This window comes from Mandrillus leucophaeus, unplaced genomic scaffold (assembly GCF_000951045.1).
Source record: "Mandrillus leucophaeus isolate KB7577 unplaced genomic scaffold, Mleu.le_1.0 Scaffold290, whole genome shotgun sequence".
NCBI lineage: Eukaryota > Metazoa > Chordata > Mammalia > Primates > Cercopithecidae > Mandrillus > Mandrillus leucophaeus.
Genome location: NW_012103032.1, coordinates 2,133,645 through 2,153,215, shown reverse-complemented (window position 1 = coordinate 2,153,215; position 19,571 = coordinate 2,133,645). Strand labels below are relative to the sequence as shown.

The 19,571-nt window shown below is 53.0% G+C and overlaps 2 protein-coding genes and 1 long non-coding RNA gene across 5 annotated transcripts in view; 2 read left to right on the top strand and 1 right to left on the bottom strand.

Annotated features, from left to right (window-relative positions):
* MAP3K14 (mitogen-activated protein kinase kinase kinase 14) overlaps positions 1 to 15,944 on the top strand; it is a 27,559-nt gene extending 11,615 nt beyond the window's left edge. The window contains exons 6-15 of the mRNA XM_011985978.1: positions 4,514 to 4,643; positions 4,876 to 5,007; positions 5,526 to 5,630; positions 7,919 to 8,082; positions 8,577 to 8,727; positions 11,356 to 11,709; positions 11,914 to 12,020; positions 12,429 to 12,573; positions 13,836 to 13,936; positions 14,282 to 15,944. Coding sequence (XP_011841368.1) covers positions 4,514 to 4,643; positions 4,876 to 5,007; positions 5,526 to 5,630; positions 7,919 to 8,082; positions 8,577 to 8,727; positions 11,356 to 11,709; positions 11,914 to 12,020; positions 12,429 to 12,573; positions 13,836 to 13,936; positions 14,282 to 14,446 — 1,554 coding nt within the window. The 3' untranslated portion in view covers positions 14,447 to 15,944. The remainder of the gene's footprint in view (positions 1 to 4,513; positions 4,644 to 4,875; positions 5,008 to 5,525; positions 5,631 to 7,918; positions 8,083 to 8,576; positions 8,728 to 11,355; positions 11,710 to 11,913; positions 12,021 to 12,428; positions 12,574 to 13,835; positions 13,937 to 14,281) is intronic.
* Positions 10,494 to 17,205, bottom strand: LOC105543833. Of its 2 annotated transcripts, XR_001006674.1 has the most exons (4): positions 16,635 to 17,205; positions 12,592 to 12,856; positions 11,781 to 11,999; positions 10,856 to 11,110 (listed from the first exon to the last, which is right to left on the bottom strand). It is a non-coding gene; the product is annotated as an uncharacterized LOC105543833 (long non-coding RNA). The 2 variants fall into 2 exon arrangements; XR_001006673.1 differs by lacking the exon at positions 12,592 to 12,856 and having other exon boundaries at positions 10,494 to 11,110; positions 16,639 to 17,205.
* SPATA32 (spermatogenesis associated 32) overlaps positions 16,884 to 19,571 on the top strand; it is an 8,307-nt gene continuing 5,619 nt past the window's right edge. The window contains exons 1-3 of one of the 2 annotated variants that reach the window (XM_011985980.1): positions 16,896 to 16,986; positions 17,983 to 18,419; positions 18,904 to 19,108. Coding sequence is in view for 1 of the 2 variants with exons in the window: in XM_011985979.1 (XP_011841369.1) it covers positions 16,974 to 16,986 (13 nt within the window). In the remaining variant the exon portion in view is untranslated. Of the gene's footprint in view, positions 16,987 to 17,982; positions 18,420 to 18,903; positions 19,109 to 19,571 lie in introns of both variants that reach the window. The other variant, XM_011985979.1, reaches the window with a different exon arrangement.

Here is a 19,571-nt window from a genome sequence, read left to right as displayed (position 1 = left end):
CGACTAAAAATACTAAAAAAGTAGCCGAGCGTGGTGGCGGGCGTCTATAGTCCCAGCTACTCGGGAGGCCGAGGCAGGAGAATCGCTTGAACCTGGGAGGCAGAGGTTGCAGTGAGCTGAGATTGCACTACTGCACTCCAGCCTGGGCGACACAGTGAGACTCCATCTCAAAAAAAAAAAAAAAAAAAAAAAAAAGATTACCAAGGAAAACAAGAGGAAAGTTCAAGGAGGAAAAAGTGATTCCCAGCGTCCAGCGTGCAGGCAGTTGAGTGGAGGGAAGTGGCTTCTGGATTGGGCAGTGGGCTCATTGCTGACAGTGCTTCCCCCTGGGGATGCTCGCTCCTGAATGTATTTTAAAACATTAGCATGGATGCCAGGCACAGTGGCTCACGCCTGTAATCTCAACATGTTCGAGGCCAAGGTGGGAGAATCACTTGAGCCTAGGAGTTCAAGACTAGCCTGGGCAGTATGGCAAAACGCCATCTCTACAAAAAATACAAAAATTAGCTGGGCATGGCGCCTATAGTGTCAGCTGCTTGGGAGGCTGAGATGGGAGGATCACTTGAGCCCGAGAAGGTCGAGGCTGCAGTGAGCTGTGATTGTGCCACTGCACTCCAGCCTGGCCAACCGAGGGAGGAGACCTTGTCTCAAAAAAAAAAAAAAAAAAAAAAAAAAAAAAAAAAAAGTTCAGCATGGAAAGGCCTTCGGGAGGCAGAGTAGCTGGCAGCTCTGGAGTCAGGCTTACCCGAGCAAAAGCCCGGCTGTGATCTCTTATACACAGTGACCTTGGGCAGATTATTTGCCCAGGCTTCAGCTTCTTCATCTATAAAATGGGGATAATGATCCCACCAGCTTACAGGCTATTGTAAGATCTGAATAACTAATGATTAGAAAGGGCTTTACCAGTGCTTGGGAAATGATAAGTGGGCATTAGATCGTAATTCTCATGAATATCCTCATCACAGTCCAGCCCCCTCATTTTACAGATGAGGAACATGGAAGTTCAGAGAGGAGGGGTGGCCACACGGGCAGCCAGCTTGGCCTGGAAGGCTGGGCTGCTTTCCCCGCTGGCACAGACTTCTAAAGCACCTTGTGTTTTGAAGTATCTCCTCCCACCCTCTTTGGTCTGGGTGACTGGAAATATTTTTAGCATGGACGGGACACTCTAGGAGGACTTACAGATTTCTGCAGAGTTAAAGCCAAGTTTCCCCAACTCTTTTGGATCACAGCCCTGTTAATATCTCAGTCATTGTTTCAGGGCAACCCAGGCCAAAACAAATACCCAACAGATCTGTGTATGAAGCAATGAGGTCAAATAATAAGTCTTTATCGTAACAACTTAGTAGCCATTTGAAAAGCGACACATAAGTTGAAAGAAAAAGGGTCCTTCCATTTCCAAACAGCCAGATTATTAATGAGATGTATGCCTTGCTGCACATCTCAACCCTTGAAATCAGATAGGACACCACCACCTTCATTTCCCACATTTCCTCCTTGAAGTACTTTTAATCACAGTGACCTCCAAAAACCTAGCTTCATAGAGATACATTATCAAAGGGAATGTCGTGTGATTGAACTTTGAAGCTGAACTGTCTCGAGCAAGTCGTTCACACGGTGTCCAGCAGACGTTGCGGTGGCTGTTTCCCTCAAATGTCAGATATCCATTTGGCACCCTTCTGAGTTCTCTGCAGTGCCCCAGGGTGCCTCAAGCTCAGTTTGGGGTTGGTTAGGCTGAAGACATTTGCTAACAAGTCCTGTTGTTGAATTAGTTCCAACTCAGGTTCAGAGGCTTTTTAGAGCTGGAAACACTGGCAGAGTCAAAGTTCATGGGAGGTGATTAATCAAACCAGATATTAGGGAACCAGAAGGGTGATATTTTCCACTGATAGGCAAAAGTCCAAAAACCCCAGTGTCAGAGCTGTTTGCCAAGTCAGCAAGTCTGTGGAGATCGCTTCCAAGCTGGTTCTGTTACTGCCAGCGCCCCCTGGCGATGCCACTCAAGGCGTACTTGAGAACCATCAGCAGCCGGGAAGGAGGGCAAGTCTATTAAGAAGTCTAAGAGGCCGGGCGCAGTGGCTCACGCCTGTCATCTCAGCACTTTTGGAGGCCGAGGCGGGTGGATCATGAGGCCAGGAGTTCAAGACCACATGGTGAAACCCTGTCTCTACTAAAAATACAAAAATTAGCTGGGTATGGTGACACGTGCCTGTAGTCCCAGCTACTCGGGAGGCTGAGGCATGAGAATCCCTTGAACCCAGGAGGCGGAGGTTGCAGTGAGCTGAGATATCACTCCACTGCACTCCAGCCTGGTGACAGAGCGAGACTCCATCTCAAAAAAAAAAAAAAAAGGTCTAAGAGACCGGGCACAGTGGCTCACGCCTGTAATCCCAGCCCTTTGGGAGGCCGAGGCGGGTGGATCACCTGAAGTCAGGAGTTTAAGACCAGCCTGACCAACATGGTGAAACCCTGTCTCTACTAAAAATATGAAAAATTAGCTGGGCATAGTGGTAGGTGCCTGTACTCCCAGCAACTCGGGAGGCTGAGGCAGGAGAATTGCTTGAACCCGGGAGGCGGAGGTTGTAATTAGCTGAGGTTGCACCGCTGCACTCCAGCCTGGGCGACACAGCGAGACTCTGTCTCAAAAAAAAAGGTCTAAGTATCAGCTTCTCTGATGTGAGCTGGAGGAATTGGGGAGCTAGCACTTCCTGAGTGCCCACTGGTTGCCAGGCCTGGTGTCGGTTACCATCCTTCCAAATCCTTGCTCTACCCAGGAGCAGATACCACTGTCCCTGCTGTTTGCATATGGAAACACATGGACGGGAAGTCTGCTGCCTTGTTTTAAAAGGCTGAGCCAGGATCTAAGCCCACAATGTTTATATCCAAGGCCTATTTCCTCCCACCAAGTTGCTGGTCCCTTTAGAAAGGAGTGGATGATCCTAGACCTGCCAGTCGGCAGTTGGCCAAACCCCTCCGCAGAAGCCTCCTTATGTTCCCAGATGCTGGGAGACAGCTGCAAACAGAATACACACTGCTCTGTCTATGTGGATGTTTTAGTCCTCTGGGAAAGAAACAAATAATTACAAGAGTTAAGAAAAGTGTTGAGGCCGGGCACGGTGGCTCACGCCTGTAATCCTAACACTTTGGGAGGCCGACGTGGGTGAATCACAAGGTCAGGAGTTTGAGACCAGCCTGGCCAGCATGGTGAAACCCTGTTTCTACTAAAAATACAAAAAGTATCTGGGCATGGTGGCACACACCTGTAGTCCCAGCTACTCGGGAGGCTGAGGTAGGAGAATCGCTTGAACCTGGGAGGCGGAGGTTGCAGTGAACCAAGATCACGTCACTGTATGCCAGCCTGGGGGACACAGCGAGACTCTGTCTCAAAAAAAAAAAAAGAAAAGAAAAACAAAATGCACCCGATGGAGTCCAAATCTTGGTTCCTGACCATCAGATAAGTCAGAAGCCTGGCTTCTGACAGTAGACATGGATGGTGATTAGCAAAAGGACCCACATCCTAGAAATCGCCCATTTAGCTGGAGGAAAAAATGTTCTACGTTTGGCAGATTTGAGGGCGGACAGCGTGCCAGCAGCCTGGATGAGGAATGTAGGGTTTTGGTTTTTTTGGGGGGCGGGGGTGGTTTTTGTTTTTTTTTTTTTTTTGAGATGGAGTCTCACTCTGTCGCCAGACTGGAGTGCAGTGGCGCAGTCTCGGGTCATTGCAACCTCTGACTCCCGAGTTCAAGCGATTCTCCTGCCTCAGCCTCCCGAGTAGCTGGGATTACAGCCTCATGCCACCATGCCCAGCTAATTTTTATATTTTTAGTAGAGACAGGGTTTTGGCCAGGATGGTCTTGATCTCCTGACCTTGATCTCCTTGATCCACCCACCTCAGCCTCCCAAAGTGCTGAGATTACAGGCATGAGCCACCGCGCCCGGCCGGAATGTAGTTTTTTTGTTTTTGTTTTTGTTTTTTTTGAGATGGAGTCTCGCTCTGTCGCCCAGGCTGCAGTGCAGTGGCGTGATCTCAGCTCACTGCAAGCTCCGCCTCCCGGGTTCACACCATTCTCCTGCCTCAGCCTCCCAATAGCTGGGACTACAGGTGCCCGCCACCTTGCCTGGCTCATTTTTTTTTGTATTTTTTAGTAGAGACGGGGTTTCACCGTGTTAGCCAGGATGGTGTTGATCTCCTGACGTCATGATCCGCCCGCCTTGGCCTCCCAAAGTGCTGGGATTACAGGCGTGAGCCACCGCGCCCGGCCCAGAATGTAGTTTTTATGCGGCTGTTTTTGCACATAGGCAGCACTCCAGAACTTTAATTAAGTTCAGGAAGTTGCTTCTGATACCAAGGGCACGGGATATTTAGGCTCTGAGGGTCCAGCAGGCCCCCCGGGCCCCTGCATAGCCACTGGAAACAGCAGCCTCTGTGTGTGGAGCACCGGGGTCCTGACAGGATGTCAGGGACCCAGCTCTGGTCCCCTCTTCCTGTCTCACAGCTGCCTCTGGGCCCTTGCAGGTGCGGCTGGAAGTATTTCGGGCGGAGGAACTGATGGCATGTGCAGGATTGACTTCACCCAGAATTGTCCCTTTGTATGGAGCTGTGAGGGAAGGGCCTTGGGTCAACATCTTCATGGAGCTGCTGGAAGGTAAGGAGCCAGGTCCCACTCTTTCTCCAAATTCAGTGCCAAGGGTTCCTTCCTGAGTCTTGCCCAAGTTGGCCTTAGTCACTGATCCATCCATTGGACCAGTGACCTGCTTTCCACCTTTAACCTCTTGACCCTATGACCCTGCTTTCCACCACCTGCCCTGTGCTCTTGCCCTTGGCTGGCATGGAGGCTCGAGCAAGTCCCAGGTATAGCCTGGCCTTTGTTCTCCTAGGTGGCTCCCTGGGCCAGCTGGTCAAGGAGCAGGGCTGTCTCCCAGAGGACCGGGCCCTCTACTACCTGGGCCAGGCCCTGGAGGGGCTGGAATACCTCCACTCACGAAGGATTCTGCATGGGGACGTCAAAGGTAAGGCCCAGGCCCCACGGCCCTGCTCCCCAGCAGGCTCTTCTCTCACACCATCCTGCCTGATCTCCTCTCAGTTCTGGGCTAGCCTGGTCATCTCCAGTAGCAGGCCCTGAGTCAGGCTGACAGGACTCTGCCTGTAGGAAGGGGAATGATGTTCTCCAACCCCTTAGCCAAGCACTATAGTTTCTGGTAGATGGTGGCCACAGAGAACTGAAGGTCAAGCTCCCATCCAGTGGTGACCCCTGGTACGGGGTTGGGGCAGGCGAGCAGAGTGGCAGCGTTCCCCCAGAGTAAACCCTGCTCCTGTCCCCTTGCCCTCAGAGATCCTGTCTGCCTCTAGCCTGAACTGATACCCTCCTCCCTTCCTCCACAACTGATGAAACTAATCAGAAGCAGCAGCTGCCACGTAGGGTCAGCCAGAAAATTACATCACTGGAAGGCAGGCCAAACCGAGCCAGGGTGGGCTGGGACCCGGCATGACTCACCTGTTCCTCTTCCTCCCCGGGGCGGCCTGGCAGCTGACAACGTGCTCCTGTCCAGCGATGGGAGCCATGCAGCCCTCTGCGACTTTGGCCATGCTGTGTGTCTTCAACCTGATGGCCTGGGGAAGTCCTTGCTCACAGGTAAGGCCCCCCACCAACTGCTGTGCCCCCCAGTGCATTCATTCGCCAAATGCCTTCCATGCTTTCCAGAATGGGAATTGAGATGTGAACACTTAGGTCCACCTGTATGTTTAAGCCCCGCACCCCGTCTGGATGATTATCGGGGTTTCTTTGTTAGGCGGAAATGCGATCATGGATGTCAGGTGCTCATCGCTGTACACAGATGCTCCTGTACACAGGGAAGAGAGGGAAAGGCTGTTGACTCTCGCTAGGTCCCAGGCCTTCTGCCTTGGAGGCCCCATGGCTCCCCCCGCCTCTTGTCTGGCCTTTTTAGGGGAGTGCACTGCCAGCCTGTGACCCCAGCTCTCCTGCGCCTCTGACACAGTTGGCTGGAAGCACAGTGGGCAGGCTGACCAAGGGGCCTGGTCTCTAAAGCCAGTGAAATATCTTTCTTTAACTCCTCTGATTATTGAAATAATCCATGCCCACTGTGAAGTATAGAGTTAAGCATATAAAAGAGGTGGAGAACAGAATTCTCACCATTCCTCTTACCCAGAGAGAGAATCACAAATTTTTTTGTTTTTTTTGTTAAGACGGAGTTTCACTCTGTCACCCAGGCTGGAGTGCAGTGGCACAATCTCGGCTCACTGCAACCTCCGCCTCCTAGGTTCAAGCAATTCTCCTTCCTCAGCCTCCTGAGTAGCTGGGATTATAGGCACCTGCCACCATGCCCAGCTAATTTTTGTATTTTTAATAGAGACGGGGTTTTGCCATGTTGGCCAGGCCAGTCTCAAACTCCAGACCTCAGGTGATCTGCCCCACTCAGCCTCCCAAAGTGCTGGGATTACAGGCGTGAGCCTCTGCGCCCGACCGAATCATGAATCTTTTAGATAACTCCTTCCAGGCTGTTGTTTTTCCTGTGTCTAGTTAGCGCCATTATAACACAATTTTGTGCCCTGCTTTTTTCATTTATAGCATTAAGGATAAAATGATTTCATTCTGACCAACAGAAAAAGAATCTTTGGGAAGTATATGATTGTGTGTTGTTGAAGGACTGTGTTGACAATTTTGAAGATGTAAATTGAATGTGGACACTTGACCTCCACCCGTGTTGTTTTAAGCTATTTTAAAATAACTTTAGTGGGCTTTTTCTTGTTACAAAAAAAAAAAAAAAAAAAGTATCTTTTCTAATTTTTTTTAACTTTTATTTTTTAGAGACAGAGTCTTGCTCTGTCACCCAGGCTGGAGTGCAGTGGCTCACTCATAGCTCACTGCAGCCTCAAGCTCCTTGGCTCAAGTGATCCTGCCGCCTCAGCTTCCTGAGTATGAGTAGCTGGGACCACAGGCATGCACCACCATGTCTGGCTCATTTTTTTTATTTTTTGTAGCTATACGTGGGGTCTCAATATGTTGCCCGGGCTGGTCTCAAATTCCTGGATTTAAGCGGTCCTCCCACCTCAGTCTCCCAAAGTGCTGGGATTACAGGCATGAGCCACTGCCTGACCCTTTTTTCTAATATCTTTTGAAGAAAGTAGAGCTAAGCAAAAATTACAAATACAGATCACCAGGAAAAAAACCACTGTTCACATCTGCCATCTATTCTTTCAGTCTTTTATGCAAATAAGTTTTCTATTATGATTTTTAAATTTCACTTACTAGTATTTCAGGAACATCGTACCAGTAATTAACCTTCTACAACCTAATTTGTAATGTCCAGCCCCTGCCCTATTTTCAAAAAACACTTTAAGGGTTTGGTCCAAAGGGCAGAGTCCATATCATGGGTGCTCTGTTGCTTGGTACAAGTTCCCAGCAGAGTCCCCGCCTAGCTCCTCCCTACAAGTTTGACTTGGAGATGTTATTTCTGTATTTAAAGTACTTTAACATGGCCGGATACAGTGGCTCATGCCTGTAATCTCAGCACTTTGGGAGGCCGAAGTGGGTGGCTCACCTGAGATCAGGAGTTTGAAACCAGCCTAGCCAGCATGGTGAAACCCGATCTCTACTAAAAATATAAAAATTAGCTGGGCGTGGTGGCTCATGCCTGTAATTCCAGCTACTCAGGAGGCTGAGGCAGGAGAATCGCTTGAACCCAGGAAGCGGAGGTTGCAGTGAGCCAAGATCGCACCACCGTACTCCAGCCTGGGTTGACAGAGCGAGACTCTGTCTCAAAGAACGAAAAAGATAATAAAATAAAACGTACTTTAACAGTGACAAATTTAAGATACCCCGAGGATTAACTGGGGTGACCATTGCCTAGGCTCCTGCCCATCAGCATTCCAGGTGACTTTATGTCTTATCCGCCTTCTCAGGGGACTACATCCCTGGCACAGAGACCCACATGGCTCCGGAGGTGGTGTTGGGCAGGCGCTGCGACGCCAAGGTGGACGTCTGGAGCAGCTGCTGCATGATGCTGCACATGCTCAACGGCTGCCACCCCTGGACTCAGTTCTTCCGAGGGCCGCTCTGCCTCAAGGTCGGTGACGGCACCCGGCATGGCCAACATGGGGAGCTGCAGGGCCCTGGGGCCCGGGCCACAGGCTTGAGGGGCTGCTCTGCGGTGGCAGTTGGAGCAAGGGGAGGCCTGGTCATCCATGTGGGATCCTAATTCAAATACTTGCCACCCAAATCTGGGGGTACAAAGGGAGATCCAGCTGCGGAGGCTCACCAAGTTCATGGCAGGTGAGAACTCTCTTCTGTCCATACCCTGGGCCCCATCCATCTGCCTCCTAACGGGCCGGGCCTGGAAGCTATGGGCATCTTGCTGCCTGGCTCTGGCCTGTTTTACGGGCTCCATGTGTCCCTGTCCTGGGAAAAGTGCCCTCACTGTAGCCCAGACCCCTCCATTCCTTGTGATAGACCCCAGCACAGTGGCAGCAGGGGCCAGCGGGAGTTGCACAGAGAGCAGTAACAGCCGGGTATCAGGAAATGAGGGAAGGCAGGCCTCACCTGTTGTCTTTTGTGCCCCAGATTGCCAGCGAGCCTCCGCCTGTGAGGGAGATCCCAGCCTCCTGTGCCCCTCTCACAGCCCAGGCCATCCAAGAGGGGCTGAAGAAAGAGCCCGTCCACCGCGCGTCTGCAGCGGAGCTGGCAGGGAAGGTGAACCAGGCACTACAGCAAGGTAAGAGGAGCCGCGCGCTGGCTGACCCGGGGGGCAGAGGCCAGAGGTGGACAGAGGAGACAGGTGGCCACAGGTCCAGAGCAAGGTACCCCTCAGAGCCGCCTTAGTTTCCCCCTCTGGAGTAGGGGGTGCAGCAGCCTCGGGGTTGTTGGGAGATTGTGGCAGTACCACGCCTTGACGCAGAGGCAGCGCTCAGGAGATGGGAAAGAGAAAATTCACACACGAACTCGAAGTGCTTTTTCCATTCTCCCACTCAACTACAATCAACCCGAAGACTCCTGTGACCACATGTGTGGGGATTTCCACCCCACCAAGCCAGCAATCAGTTCGCAGCAGACACGAGCTGGGTGTCCTCTAATTCAGTTCTGTTCTAACACTATCTACCTGGAGGCAGCATCAGAGCCCGCAACAGGAGGGCTTGATCCCCAAGACTGTGCCCCCTACCCATGCCAGTCTCAGGCCCACGTGTTTACCTGTGCTTCTGACCAACTGGCTATAAATCAGGGACCCCACGACCCCCTCCTTGGGATCGATTAATTTGCTGGAGTGGCTCACAGAACTCAGAGAAACCTTACATTTACCAGTTTATTAGAAAGGATATTACAAAGGATACAAATGAGATGCATAGGGCAAGGCATGTGGGAGGGAGCGCGGAGGTTCTAGGGCTTGGCACACTCCAGGAACCTCCACGTGCCCAGCTACCAGAAGCTCTCTGAACCCTGTCTTCTTGGGTTTTTGTGGAGGCTTCATTACAAAGTCATGACTGATGAAACCATTGGCCATTGGCGAACAGCTTAACCTTTAGCCCCCTTCCCTCCCAGTATGTGGGATGGTAGGATGAAAGTCCCAGCCCTCTAATCCTGCATGTGTCTCCCGGATGACCAGCCTCCATCCTGAAGCTACCTAGGGGCTGCCAGCCTTCAGTCAATCCATTAGTACATAGAAAGAGATCACTTTGGAGAGTAAGGCTTTTAGGAGTTATGTGCCAGAAATGGGGTTAAAGATGAAATATATGTTTACTAATATCACAAGGGTTATGATGTGTAAAGGGGGCTGAAACTCGCTGGGAATCCAAGAATACAAAATAAAGAGAGGCCGGGAGCAGTGGCACATACCTGTAATCCCAGCACTTTGGGAGGCTGGGGCAGGAGGATCACTTGAGGCCAGGAGTTCAAGATCAGCCTGAGCAACATAGCAAGACCCTTTCTCTGCAAAAAAAATTTAAAAATTAACCAGACATGGTGGCATGTGCCTGTAGTCCCAGCTACTCAGGAGGTGGGAGGATTGTTTGAGCCTGGGAGGTCGAGGCTGCAGTGAGCCACGATTGTACCACTGCACTCCAGCCTGGGCAGCAGAGACCCTGACTCAAAAAAAAAAAAATGAAGCCAGGTAACACTCGAGAGCCATTTGACTGGAAAAAAGCAGAAAGTTGGTGGGATGTGGGGCTGTTGGGACCCCTCGGGTGCTGCTGATGGGCATGTGGACAAGGCTGCCCACTCGAGAGCGCCTGGCTGCACTCAGGCAGATGTCTGCAGACTGAGACCCAGGACCGCTACCCCTGGGTGCACTGACAAAGGAATGCCAACAGATCCATATAGGAACACGCCTGAGGATGCGCGCTACAGCTTCCTTTGTGGGAGGGGAGTCGGGTACAGTGGGGTCCCCCATTGGGAGGACAGAGACAAAAAAGGATGCCGCATGGAGCACCAAGCAGTCAAAGCAACTCGGTGTTCACAGAGCAGCATGGACGGATCCTAAAGCCATGGTGCCGAGTGGAAAGAGAACCCGACACAGAATGGAACCCAGATGGTAATGTTTGGTAAACTAAAAACTGATCAATAGCCAGGTATGGTGGCGCACATCTGTAGTCCCAGCCACTCAGGAGGCTGAGGTGGAAGGATCGCTTGAGCCCAGGAGTTGGAGTCCAGCCTGGGCAACATGGTGAGACCTCGTCTCTTTAAAAAACAAAAAATACAAAAATAAAAATCGATAAATAAAACAACACACATTTTGCAAGAACACAACCCAATCAAAAATGATACATCAAACACAATAGAACGTCACCTGAGGGATGGGCACAAAAAGGCCGTGATTATAGGAATGAAAATGAAATAAAACCAGAGAGATCTTGCACCTCACCAAAGACAGCTGGTAGTTATAAGGATGAGGGTGGTCCCAGGGTTGAACTCGCCCCGCACCAGAACCAACGGTGCCTGGGGAAGTACTGACTGAGGACAGGGTAGGAGAGATGGTGGGTCCAGGACGCCACTTTGCCTAGGAGCTCTTGAGTTGGTGTAGCCCCAGGGCTTTTTTCAATCTTCTCTTTCTTGTTAACAAAGTCCTCTGGAACTGATTCTGTAGTTTTTCAATTTGCTACTGACACCTAGAATGAAAACGGAATTAAAGACAGAAATCCAGTCCTATCCCTGTTATATTGGGACCATCTTACTGAGGAAGTCTCCTGTGGAGACCACCACGCTGCCCTCTGAAGTCACCTCCCATGGTGGCCTGGGGAAGGTCCTCCCCTCTGTTCGCCTCTAGCCCTTCTGCACTCAGGAGAGGCCTCTCCTGCCTGGATAGCCTGTGCACAGCACGCTTCCCCTCACCATTGTCCTCTCTGTTTTCTAGTGGGAGGTCTGAAGAGCCCTTGGAGGGGAGAATATAAAGAACCAAGACATCCACCACCAAATCAAGCCAATTATCACCAGACCCTCCATGCCCAGCCGAGGGAGCTTTCGCCAAGGGCCCCAGAGCCTCGGCCAGTTGAGGAGACAACAGGCAGAGCCCCTAAGCTCCAGCCTCCTCTCCCACCAGAGCCCCCAGAGCCAAACAAGTCTCCTCCCTTGACTTTGAGCAAGGAGGAGTCTGGGATGTGGGAACCCTTACCTCTGTCTTCCCTGGAGCCAGCCCCTGCCAGAAACCCCAGCTCACCAGAGCGGAAAGCAACCTTCCCGGAGCAGGAACTGCAGCAGCTGGAAATAGGTACGGGCAACCATGGCTGCAGCTGGGGCCCCGAGCACTGGCCGCGGAGGGAGGCCGGCGCTTCTCCTTACCTGCGGTGTGGGCTTTCTTCCAGCCCCTTCCCCAGCAGCTCAGCTTCTACAGACTGTGCAGGAAGAACCCCTGAAAACACAGCCAGCCTCCTCCCAGTCTTTCACAGCCATTTTCTTCCACTTTTCCCTGCAGAATTATTCCTGAACAGCCTGTCCCAGCCATTTTCTCTGGAGGAGCAGGAGCAAATTCTCTCGTGCCTCAGCATCGACAGCCTCTCCCTGTCGGATGACAGCGAGAAGGTGAGTCAATTGTGGCCCCGCAGCCATGGCTCCAGGGGTGTGGTTCTCCCGGTCCTGGCACAGAGCAAATAGCTTTGCGTCCAGCTAGTGAATGGACTCTGCAAGTAGTGGGTAAAGGGAGGGTGATGGGGGTCACCCCTTCCTTCTGGTAGGGGTCCTCACTAGGTCGGGGGAGGTGGTCATGGTTCAGAATGAGAGAAACCATGGGAATCTACCCTTCTGGGATTAGGGAATGTGTTTTGCCACCAGAGATAATGGGGAGGCAGGCCTTGGTCCCCCGTGGAGGCAACCCTTACCCTCCTCCAGCTGAGGGCATGAGCAGTGGCCCTTTGCCTCAAATGAGACCCAAGCCAGAGATGGATCCTGGAGCCCAGGGCCCTGAGTCCGTACCCAATCCTGTTGTTTCAGAACCCATCAAAGGCCTCTCAAAGCTCGCGGGACACCCTGAGCTCAGGCGTACACTCCTGGAGCAGCCAGGCCGAGGCTCGAAGCTCCAGCTGGAACATGGTGCTGGCCCGGGGGCGGCCCACCGACACCCCAAGCTATTTCAATGGTACAGTCCAATTCCCACCTGCTCAGCAGCCCCCATGGCAGCCGATCTGCCTGGAGCTAGACAGCCATTGAGGGATTGTGTCTCCCCTCCCCTGGCACAGTGGGAGGGAGGAAGGCGCCTGGTCCCAGAACTTGAGGTTCCTGGCCAATAAGTTGGGTTTCGAGCAAAGGTCCCCATCACCCACGAGCCTCTCCTGATTGGGCAGTGAGGGACCATTATCCCCTCATTGGCGGCTGATGGAGTCCCAGAAGGTTCCCCTAGCTTGGGGAGGAGAGCAGTCTCTCTTGACCTGGAGTCAGGAAACTGAGCAATTAATCTCTTCTAAAGGGAAAGGAACAGGACCCATGAGCATTTTAATCAGAAACTCAGCAAAAGGAGCCCCCTCTGAGATCTGAGGTCAAATGAGAAAGACAACATAAAATTCCTTCGTTTTCAAGCTTGATTGCATAGGTTATGATGTGGCTTTGCTAGAACAAGGGCATATTCAGATCGGAGTGCCCTGCTCTCCAGGGCAAGTGTGACTCATGGCAGCAGGCCAGAGGCCACTTCAACTCGGGGAACAATCTAAATTGCCCATAATCTAATTTAAGGATCTTTGTGTTCAGTTCCTTTCTGCTTTGCATCCAAGTTGAAATACTACTTCCCCATAGGAGCCAACCCCAGCTCTTAGCAACGCACAGGCCAGATCCCAGGTGCTGGCGGCCAGAAAGAACTAGCAGGTGTATATAACATGAGGGCTGTTCCAGCCTGAATTTTTTATTTTTCTTATAAAATGCAACTTTGTGACTGGGTGTGGTGGCTCACGCCTGTAATCCCAGCACTTAGGGAGGCCAAGGCAGGTGGATTACATGAGGTCAGGAATTCGAGACCAGCCTGACCAACATGGTGTAACCCCATCTTTACTAAAAATATAAAAATTAGCTGGGTGTAGTGGCACATGCCTGTAATCCCAGCTACTCGAGAGGCTGAGGCAGGAGAATCACTTGAACCCGGGAGATAGAGGTTGCAGTGAGCTGAGATTGCTCCATTGCACTACAGCCAGGGCGACACAGTAAGACTCTGTCTCAAAAACAAACAAAAATGCAGCTGTGCTTAGACCAGCCTAAATTTTATCTCTGCTGCTTCATCACACCAGACCTGCTCCCCTCTACATTAAGGGCAGAGTGACTTTTAACAAAAACATTCCCTCAGCCCCTGCCAGGACCCTGGTCCTTGGAGAGCCAGCAGCTGCTCTCCTGACTGTCACCTTGCCCGCCTTCTAGGTGTGAAAGTCCAAATACAGTCTCTCAATGGTGAACACCTGCACATCCGGGAGTTCCACCGGGTCAAAGTGGGAGACATCGCCACTGGCATCAGCAGCCAGGTAAGGGGCGCAGGTACTCTCTTGACCAGCAGAGTCCCAGAAGCCAGTGCACCTGGCCCCACCCTCCAGGAGGAAGGCTTTCAAAGAAGTAGAATGGCACTCTAGGGAATACGTGGAATTGGCCTTCGACGTCCCCCAGGGCCTCAAAGTAAGACTGGCAGTGGGGACGGAGAGGTCCTCCAGACCCACACTTGGGCTGGGTGGGATTCTCTGAGTCCTGTGGAATGACAAACAGACAGTGCCCTTAGGGCTGCCAGTCTGGCTGGAGGGAGATGTCTTTACCTTTCTACGTGGCTTCTGAGCCCCATGCCATGATCTCAGCCCACTGGTTTGCTCCACCCTTAGATCCCAGCCGCAGCCTTCAGCTTGGTGACCAAAGATGGGCAGCCTGTTCGCTATGACATGGAGGTGCCAGACTCGGGCATCGACCTGCAGTGCACGCTGGCCCCTGATGGCAGCTTCGCCTGGAGCTGGAGGGTCAAGCATGGCCAGCTGGAGAACAGGCCCTAACCCCACCCTCCACTGCCGGCTCCACGCTGCCGGAAGCAGCCTTCCTGCTCGGCGCACAACGCTGCCCTGAAACACAGGCTCAGCCGCTCCCAGGGATCTGCCAGCCCCCGGCTCAGCAGTGGGACCAGGGCCTGGCAGCAGCAAGGTGGGGGCAAGCAGAACGCCTCCCAGGATTTCCCACCTGAGTCCTGCCCCACCCTGCTGAGAAAACACTCTGCCACGTGAGGAGACAGAGGAGGACGGCAGGAGTTCCCTCGGGAAACAAACAGGATCTTCTCTGCCCTGCTCCAGTCGAGTTGGCCTGGCCCGCTTGGATCAGTGACCATTTGCTGGCAGACAGGAGAGAGCAGCTTCCAGCCTGGGTCAGAAGGGATGGGCGAGCCCCTCGGCCCCTCACCCTCCAGGCTGGTGTGAGGGTGTCGAGTGAGTAAGGGCCCACACTCAGGCTCAGTGCAGAACCAGGTCAGCAGGTATGCCCACCCGTAGGTTAACGGGAGGCCTCTGACCCCCTTGCCCGGCCTCACCTGGCCAGCTCATCCCTTTCGGGTGTAGGGGAAAGGAATGCCTGATCCCAGAAGGCTCCCTGGTAGAATACACCACGCTTTTCAGATTGTTGTAACACAGGTCCTGAGTTGACTTCTGGTTCAGCCAACGACCAAAGAAGGTGTGTAAGTGAAGTGGTTCTCAGTCCCCAGACACGTGCCCCTTTGCTGCTGGCTATCACTCTTCCCCAGCGCAGCAGACCCTGAGCCCCTTCAGGCCCAACACTGCCCCAGACTCACTGGCGCTCTTCCCTCATCTATAAAGGTGAAGGGTGATGCAGGATGTGCCTGACAGGAACGGTCTGTAGATGGACATGATCAATACTAAGGAAAGCAGCAGACAGAGACGCTCCGGCACCCCAGCCCCACTGTCAGCGTCCAGGGTGCGGGCCCCCCAGAGCACAGCTCACACGAACACTCACCCTGCCCTGCCCCGGGCCGGAGGGTACTGCTGACGGCACTTTGCACTCTGATGACCTCAAAGCACTTTCATGGCTGCCCTCTGGCAGGGCAGGTCAGTGACTCTGTAGGAGCATAGCAGGCCAGGAGATGGGGTGAAGGGACAGTCTTGAGCTGTCTACATGCATATGACTCCTCAAACCTCCTCCAGATTTCTCTAATAGCAACCACTTCCCCACTGCCCCAGCTTAGCCTCTTCTCCCAGGGGAGCTACTCAGGACTCATGTAGCATTAAGTCAGCTGTGAATTGTCAGGGGGGTGTCAGCTAGCCTCAGCCTCCTGGGGTGGGGGACGCTGAGACTCCTTGGGAGAAGCTCATCCCCACGTCTTGCCAAGACAGCCTTTGTCCAGCTGTCCACAGCGAGCCAGACTGCTCCCGGGGAGACAGCCCCGGCCCCCAGCACATAAAGAACTGCAGCGTTGGTACTGCAGTGTGGGTTGTAGAGAACTCTTTGTAAGCAATAAAGTTTGGGGTGATGACAAATGTTTCCAGGCCATTGGTGTCCTCTCTCTTGCCTGCCGGCTTGCTGAACCTCACGACACTAACAACTGCCCCTCTGCCTTCTTGGTGAGATCTTTTCAAGTCCCCCTTGTTTTGGACAAGGACTGTTTCAGCCCTTGAGTGGGGTTGCTTTCCCACCACTCCTCCCAGTGGGTGCTTCTAGTCCCACCTCTGGGCTATTCATTCAGACCAGTTAGGCAAGATGCCTTGCCCAGTGGCATCAGGGAAGTCCCTTGCCAAACACTGCCAGGCTGAAGGGTGGAGGAGGCGGACGACAAAGCCTGCATGCTTTGTGCCACTGCCCAAGTCAGGCAGCCCTCTACCACCAGAAGGGAAATAGGGATGGGTTCTGGGCCCTGACCCGCTAGGGATGCTGGATGCACACCACAGGCCCTCCACCTTCCCCTCCTGTCCTTGAGGCCTGGACTCAACCCTTTCTGCTGCCTCCTGAGCCCTGCATGGGGCCAGGGATGCCCTTGTGGCTGAGTTCCTTGGTCATGGAGCTGGGACACACGTGATGCCTTATCGAATCTGGCTCCACACTCCCTGTGTGCACAAATGTGTGTGCGCGCAGCTTGGGTTGGTTTAGCCGGTTCTTGGAAGGGCCCTGGGACCACGAAAGGGGCGGCAGCCCTGAGCCCCTGGCGTGCAGAGCGGGTGCAAGTCCGGTCCAGTAGAGTCAAACTTACCTGCCGCCTGCCTCTTGCTCTGGGCCCGCAGCGGAAGCGCGAGCCCTACTCCCGAGGTCTTTGGAGAGGGGTTCTGGCTTCGGGCCCGCAGCCTTCGGAGGACACCTCACTCGGGCCGTCCCCCGCCTGCCCGCCCACTCGCCCGCCCGGAACCTAAATGCGGCTCCCTGCCTGCGGGGTCGCGGCAGGGACGTCACAGAGGCGGCGACATCACAGGCACCAGCGCCTCCAATATTTCCAGCGCCTCCCAGTCTCCCAGCCAAAGAGCACACTGGAGGCTGAGAGGCAGCATCTACCAGCCCGCTCCCCGCCTCCAGGACAGAGCCCCGGTCTGCATGGGGGTGACAGGTGGGAGCGGGCGGGCGCCCGGGGGCGGGTGTTCGGGCGGGCGGGGAAAGCGACAGAGAGTGGGGGCGGGGCGCGGAGGGGGCGGTCAGGAATCGGCCCGGGGCCCGTTCCCCTGCTCCCAAACCCCCGGCACCTGAAAGGCAGGTCGATCCCCCGCCAAAGCCCACCCGGTGCCCCTGACTATGGCTCCCAGCCTCAGCCCCTCCGTGGTGCACATCCGCGTGCGCGCACGGACACGCATGCGCGCCTTGTGGTAGGGACTGCAGCGTCAGTGGTTCTTGAAGGGGTTCTGAGACCACAGAAGGAGCAATGGCCTTGTGCACAGGCAACGACTCATGAATTATCCTGAACTGCAGATCCAAAAAATCACATCCAGTTGTCCCTGCTTGATGCTCGAGGCTTTGCAGGGAGGAGCGGCAGTCTTGAGCAGATTTTCATTGAGCGCCTCCTTGGTGTCTTGTACTCTTCTCTGAACCAATGAGCAAAGATGTTTGCCCCTAGTGCCCCGAGTCTCCCCTTCCCATAGGAGCGTCAGATCCCCCACTGAAATGGTGGCTTTCTTTTGGGGATCCTCTCTCCCAGAAGGGCATGGGCCAGCATTAAAAATGATCAAAAATTAGGTGGGCATGATGGCTCAACGCCTGTAATCCCAACACTTTGGGAGGCAGAGGTGAGAGGATCACATAAGGCCAGGAGTTCAAGACCAGCCTAGGCAACATAGCGAGACTTTGTCCTCTACAGGAAATGTTTAAAATTAGACAGGTGTGGTGGCATGAGCCTGTAGTCCCAGCTACTTGGGAGGCTCACTGGAGCCCAGGAGTTGCAGTGAGCTATGATGGCGCCACTCCAGCCTGGGCCACAGAGCAAGACCCTGTCAAAAAAAAAAATTAACCAGAGGTCGGGTGCAGTGGCTCACGCCTGTAAGGAAAAACGTAGATTGGACAGCCAGGTCTGTCATGGAGAGGATTACACTGATTATTTGAATTGGGCTTTCAGGCATGAGTAGGACTTTGCCAGAAGAAGGCTTTCCAGGTATGAGAAATAGCATTTGCAAAGGCATTGGGTGCAGAAGAGCCTGCCGTACTCTGGGGGTAGCTTTGGCTTAGGGTGAGGAACAGGAAGATGGATGCCAAGAGATGAAAAATGAAGGTAGACATCAGATCAAGAGGCCACATGGAGTTTGGGGGTGACCAGAGGCAAGTGAAATGTAGCAGGCTCACTCTGGGGTCATTGAAAATCCAGGTTGGAGGGGGACATGGTTGCAGTGGTCCCACTGGAGGACTAAAGAGATTTAAGACAGTGCAGTGAGTAGCATCCCAGAGTCTGAAGTCAGCCAGACCTGCCTTTGGGTCGTGTGCTACTCTTAATAGCTGCATGACCTCATACACGTTTCCTCATCTGTGAGAGGAGAGCTGTGGCCAACTGGGCATAGGGTAGGTATGAAGATTGAATGTGCAAAGCACTTAGCACCAAGTGCCAAAGGGTAGGAAGACGTGGGTTTGTGTTGGCTCTGGTACTGGGAGATAAGGAGAGCATCAGGGGTAGGAGGGCAGGAGCTTCGGAGTGAGGAGGAGTCACAAATGACCCAGGTTTCTCATTTGGGTGAAAGGATGAAGGATGAATGGGGTGAGGAGTGTGGGATATGGAGAGATGACAGACTAGAAAGGGAGACAGGAGTCAGACAGGCAGAGCCGTGGTGGCCACACTTAAGAGTCTGGACATACAGGGTGTAAATTTGAGGTAAGAAATTAGGCCAGGCACAGTGGCTCATGCCTGTAATCCCAACACTTTGGGAGGCCAAGGTGGGAAGATTGCTTGAGCTCAGGAGTTTGAGACCAGCCTGGGCAACATAGTGAGTCCTCATCTCTTTTTTTTGGTTTTTTGTTGTTGTTGTTGTTGTTGTTGTTTTTGAGACAGAGTCTTGCTCTGTCGCCCAGGCTAGACTGCAATGGCACCATCTCGGCTCACTGCAACCTCCGCCTCCCGGGCTCAAGCCATCCTCCCTATCAAAACCTAACAAAGACATTATAAAGAAAAGAAAATTATACACCAATATCCCTCATGGATATGCATGTGAAAATGCTGAAAAAAAGCCAATCAGATTCAACAACATATTAAAAGGGTAATACGTCATGACCAAATGAGGTTTATCCCAGTAATGCAAGGCTGATTTAACATTTAAAAAAATCAATTTATAGCTGGGCACGGTGGCTCACACCAATAATCTAGCACTTTGGGAAGCCAATGCAGGTGGATAGCTTGAGCCCAGGAGTTCAAGACCAGCCTGGGCAATATAACAAGACCTATCTCTACAAAAAATACAAAAATTAGCTGGATATGTTGGTGAACACCTGTAGTCCCAGCTACTCCAGAGGTGAGGTGGGAGGATCACTTGAGACAGGGAGGTTGAGATTGCCATAACTGTGCCACTGAACTCCAGCCTGGGTAACAGAGTGAGACCCTGTCTCAAAAAAAATCGATGTGGCCCGGCGCGGTGGCTCAAGCCTGTAATCCCAGCACTTTGGGAGGCCGAGACAGGCGGATCACGAGGTCAGGAGATCGAGACCATCCTGGCTAACCCGGTG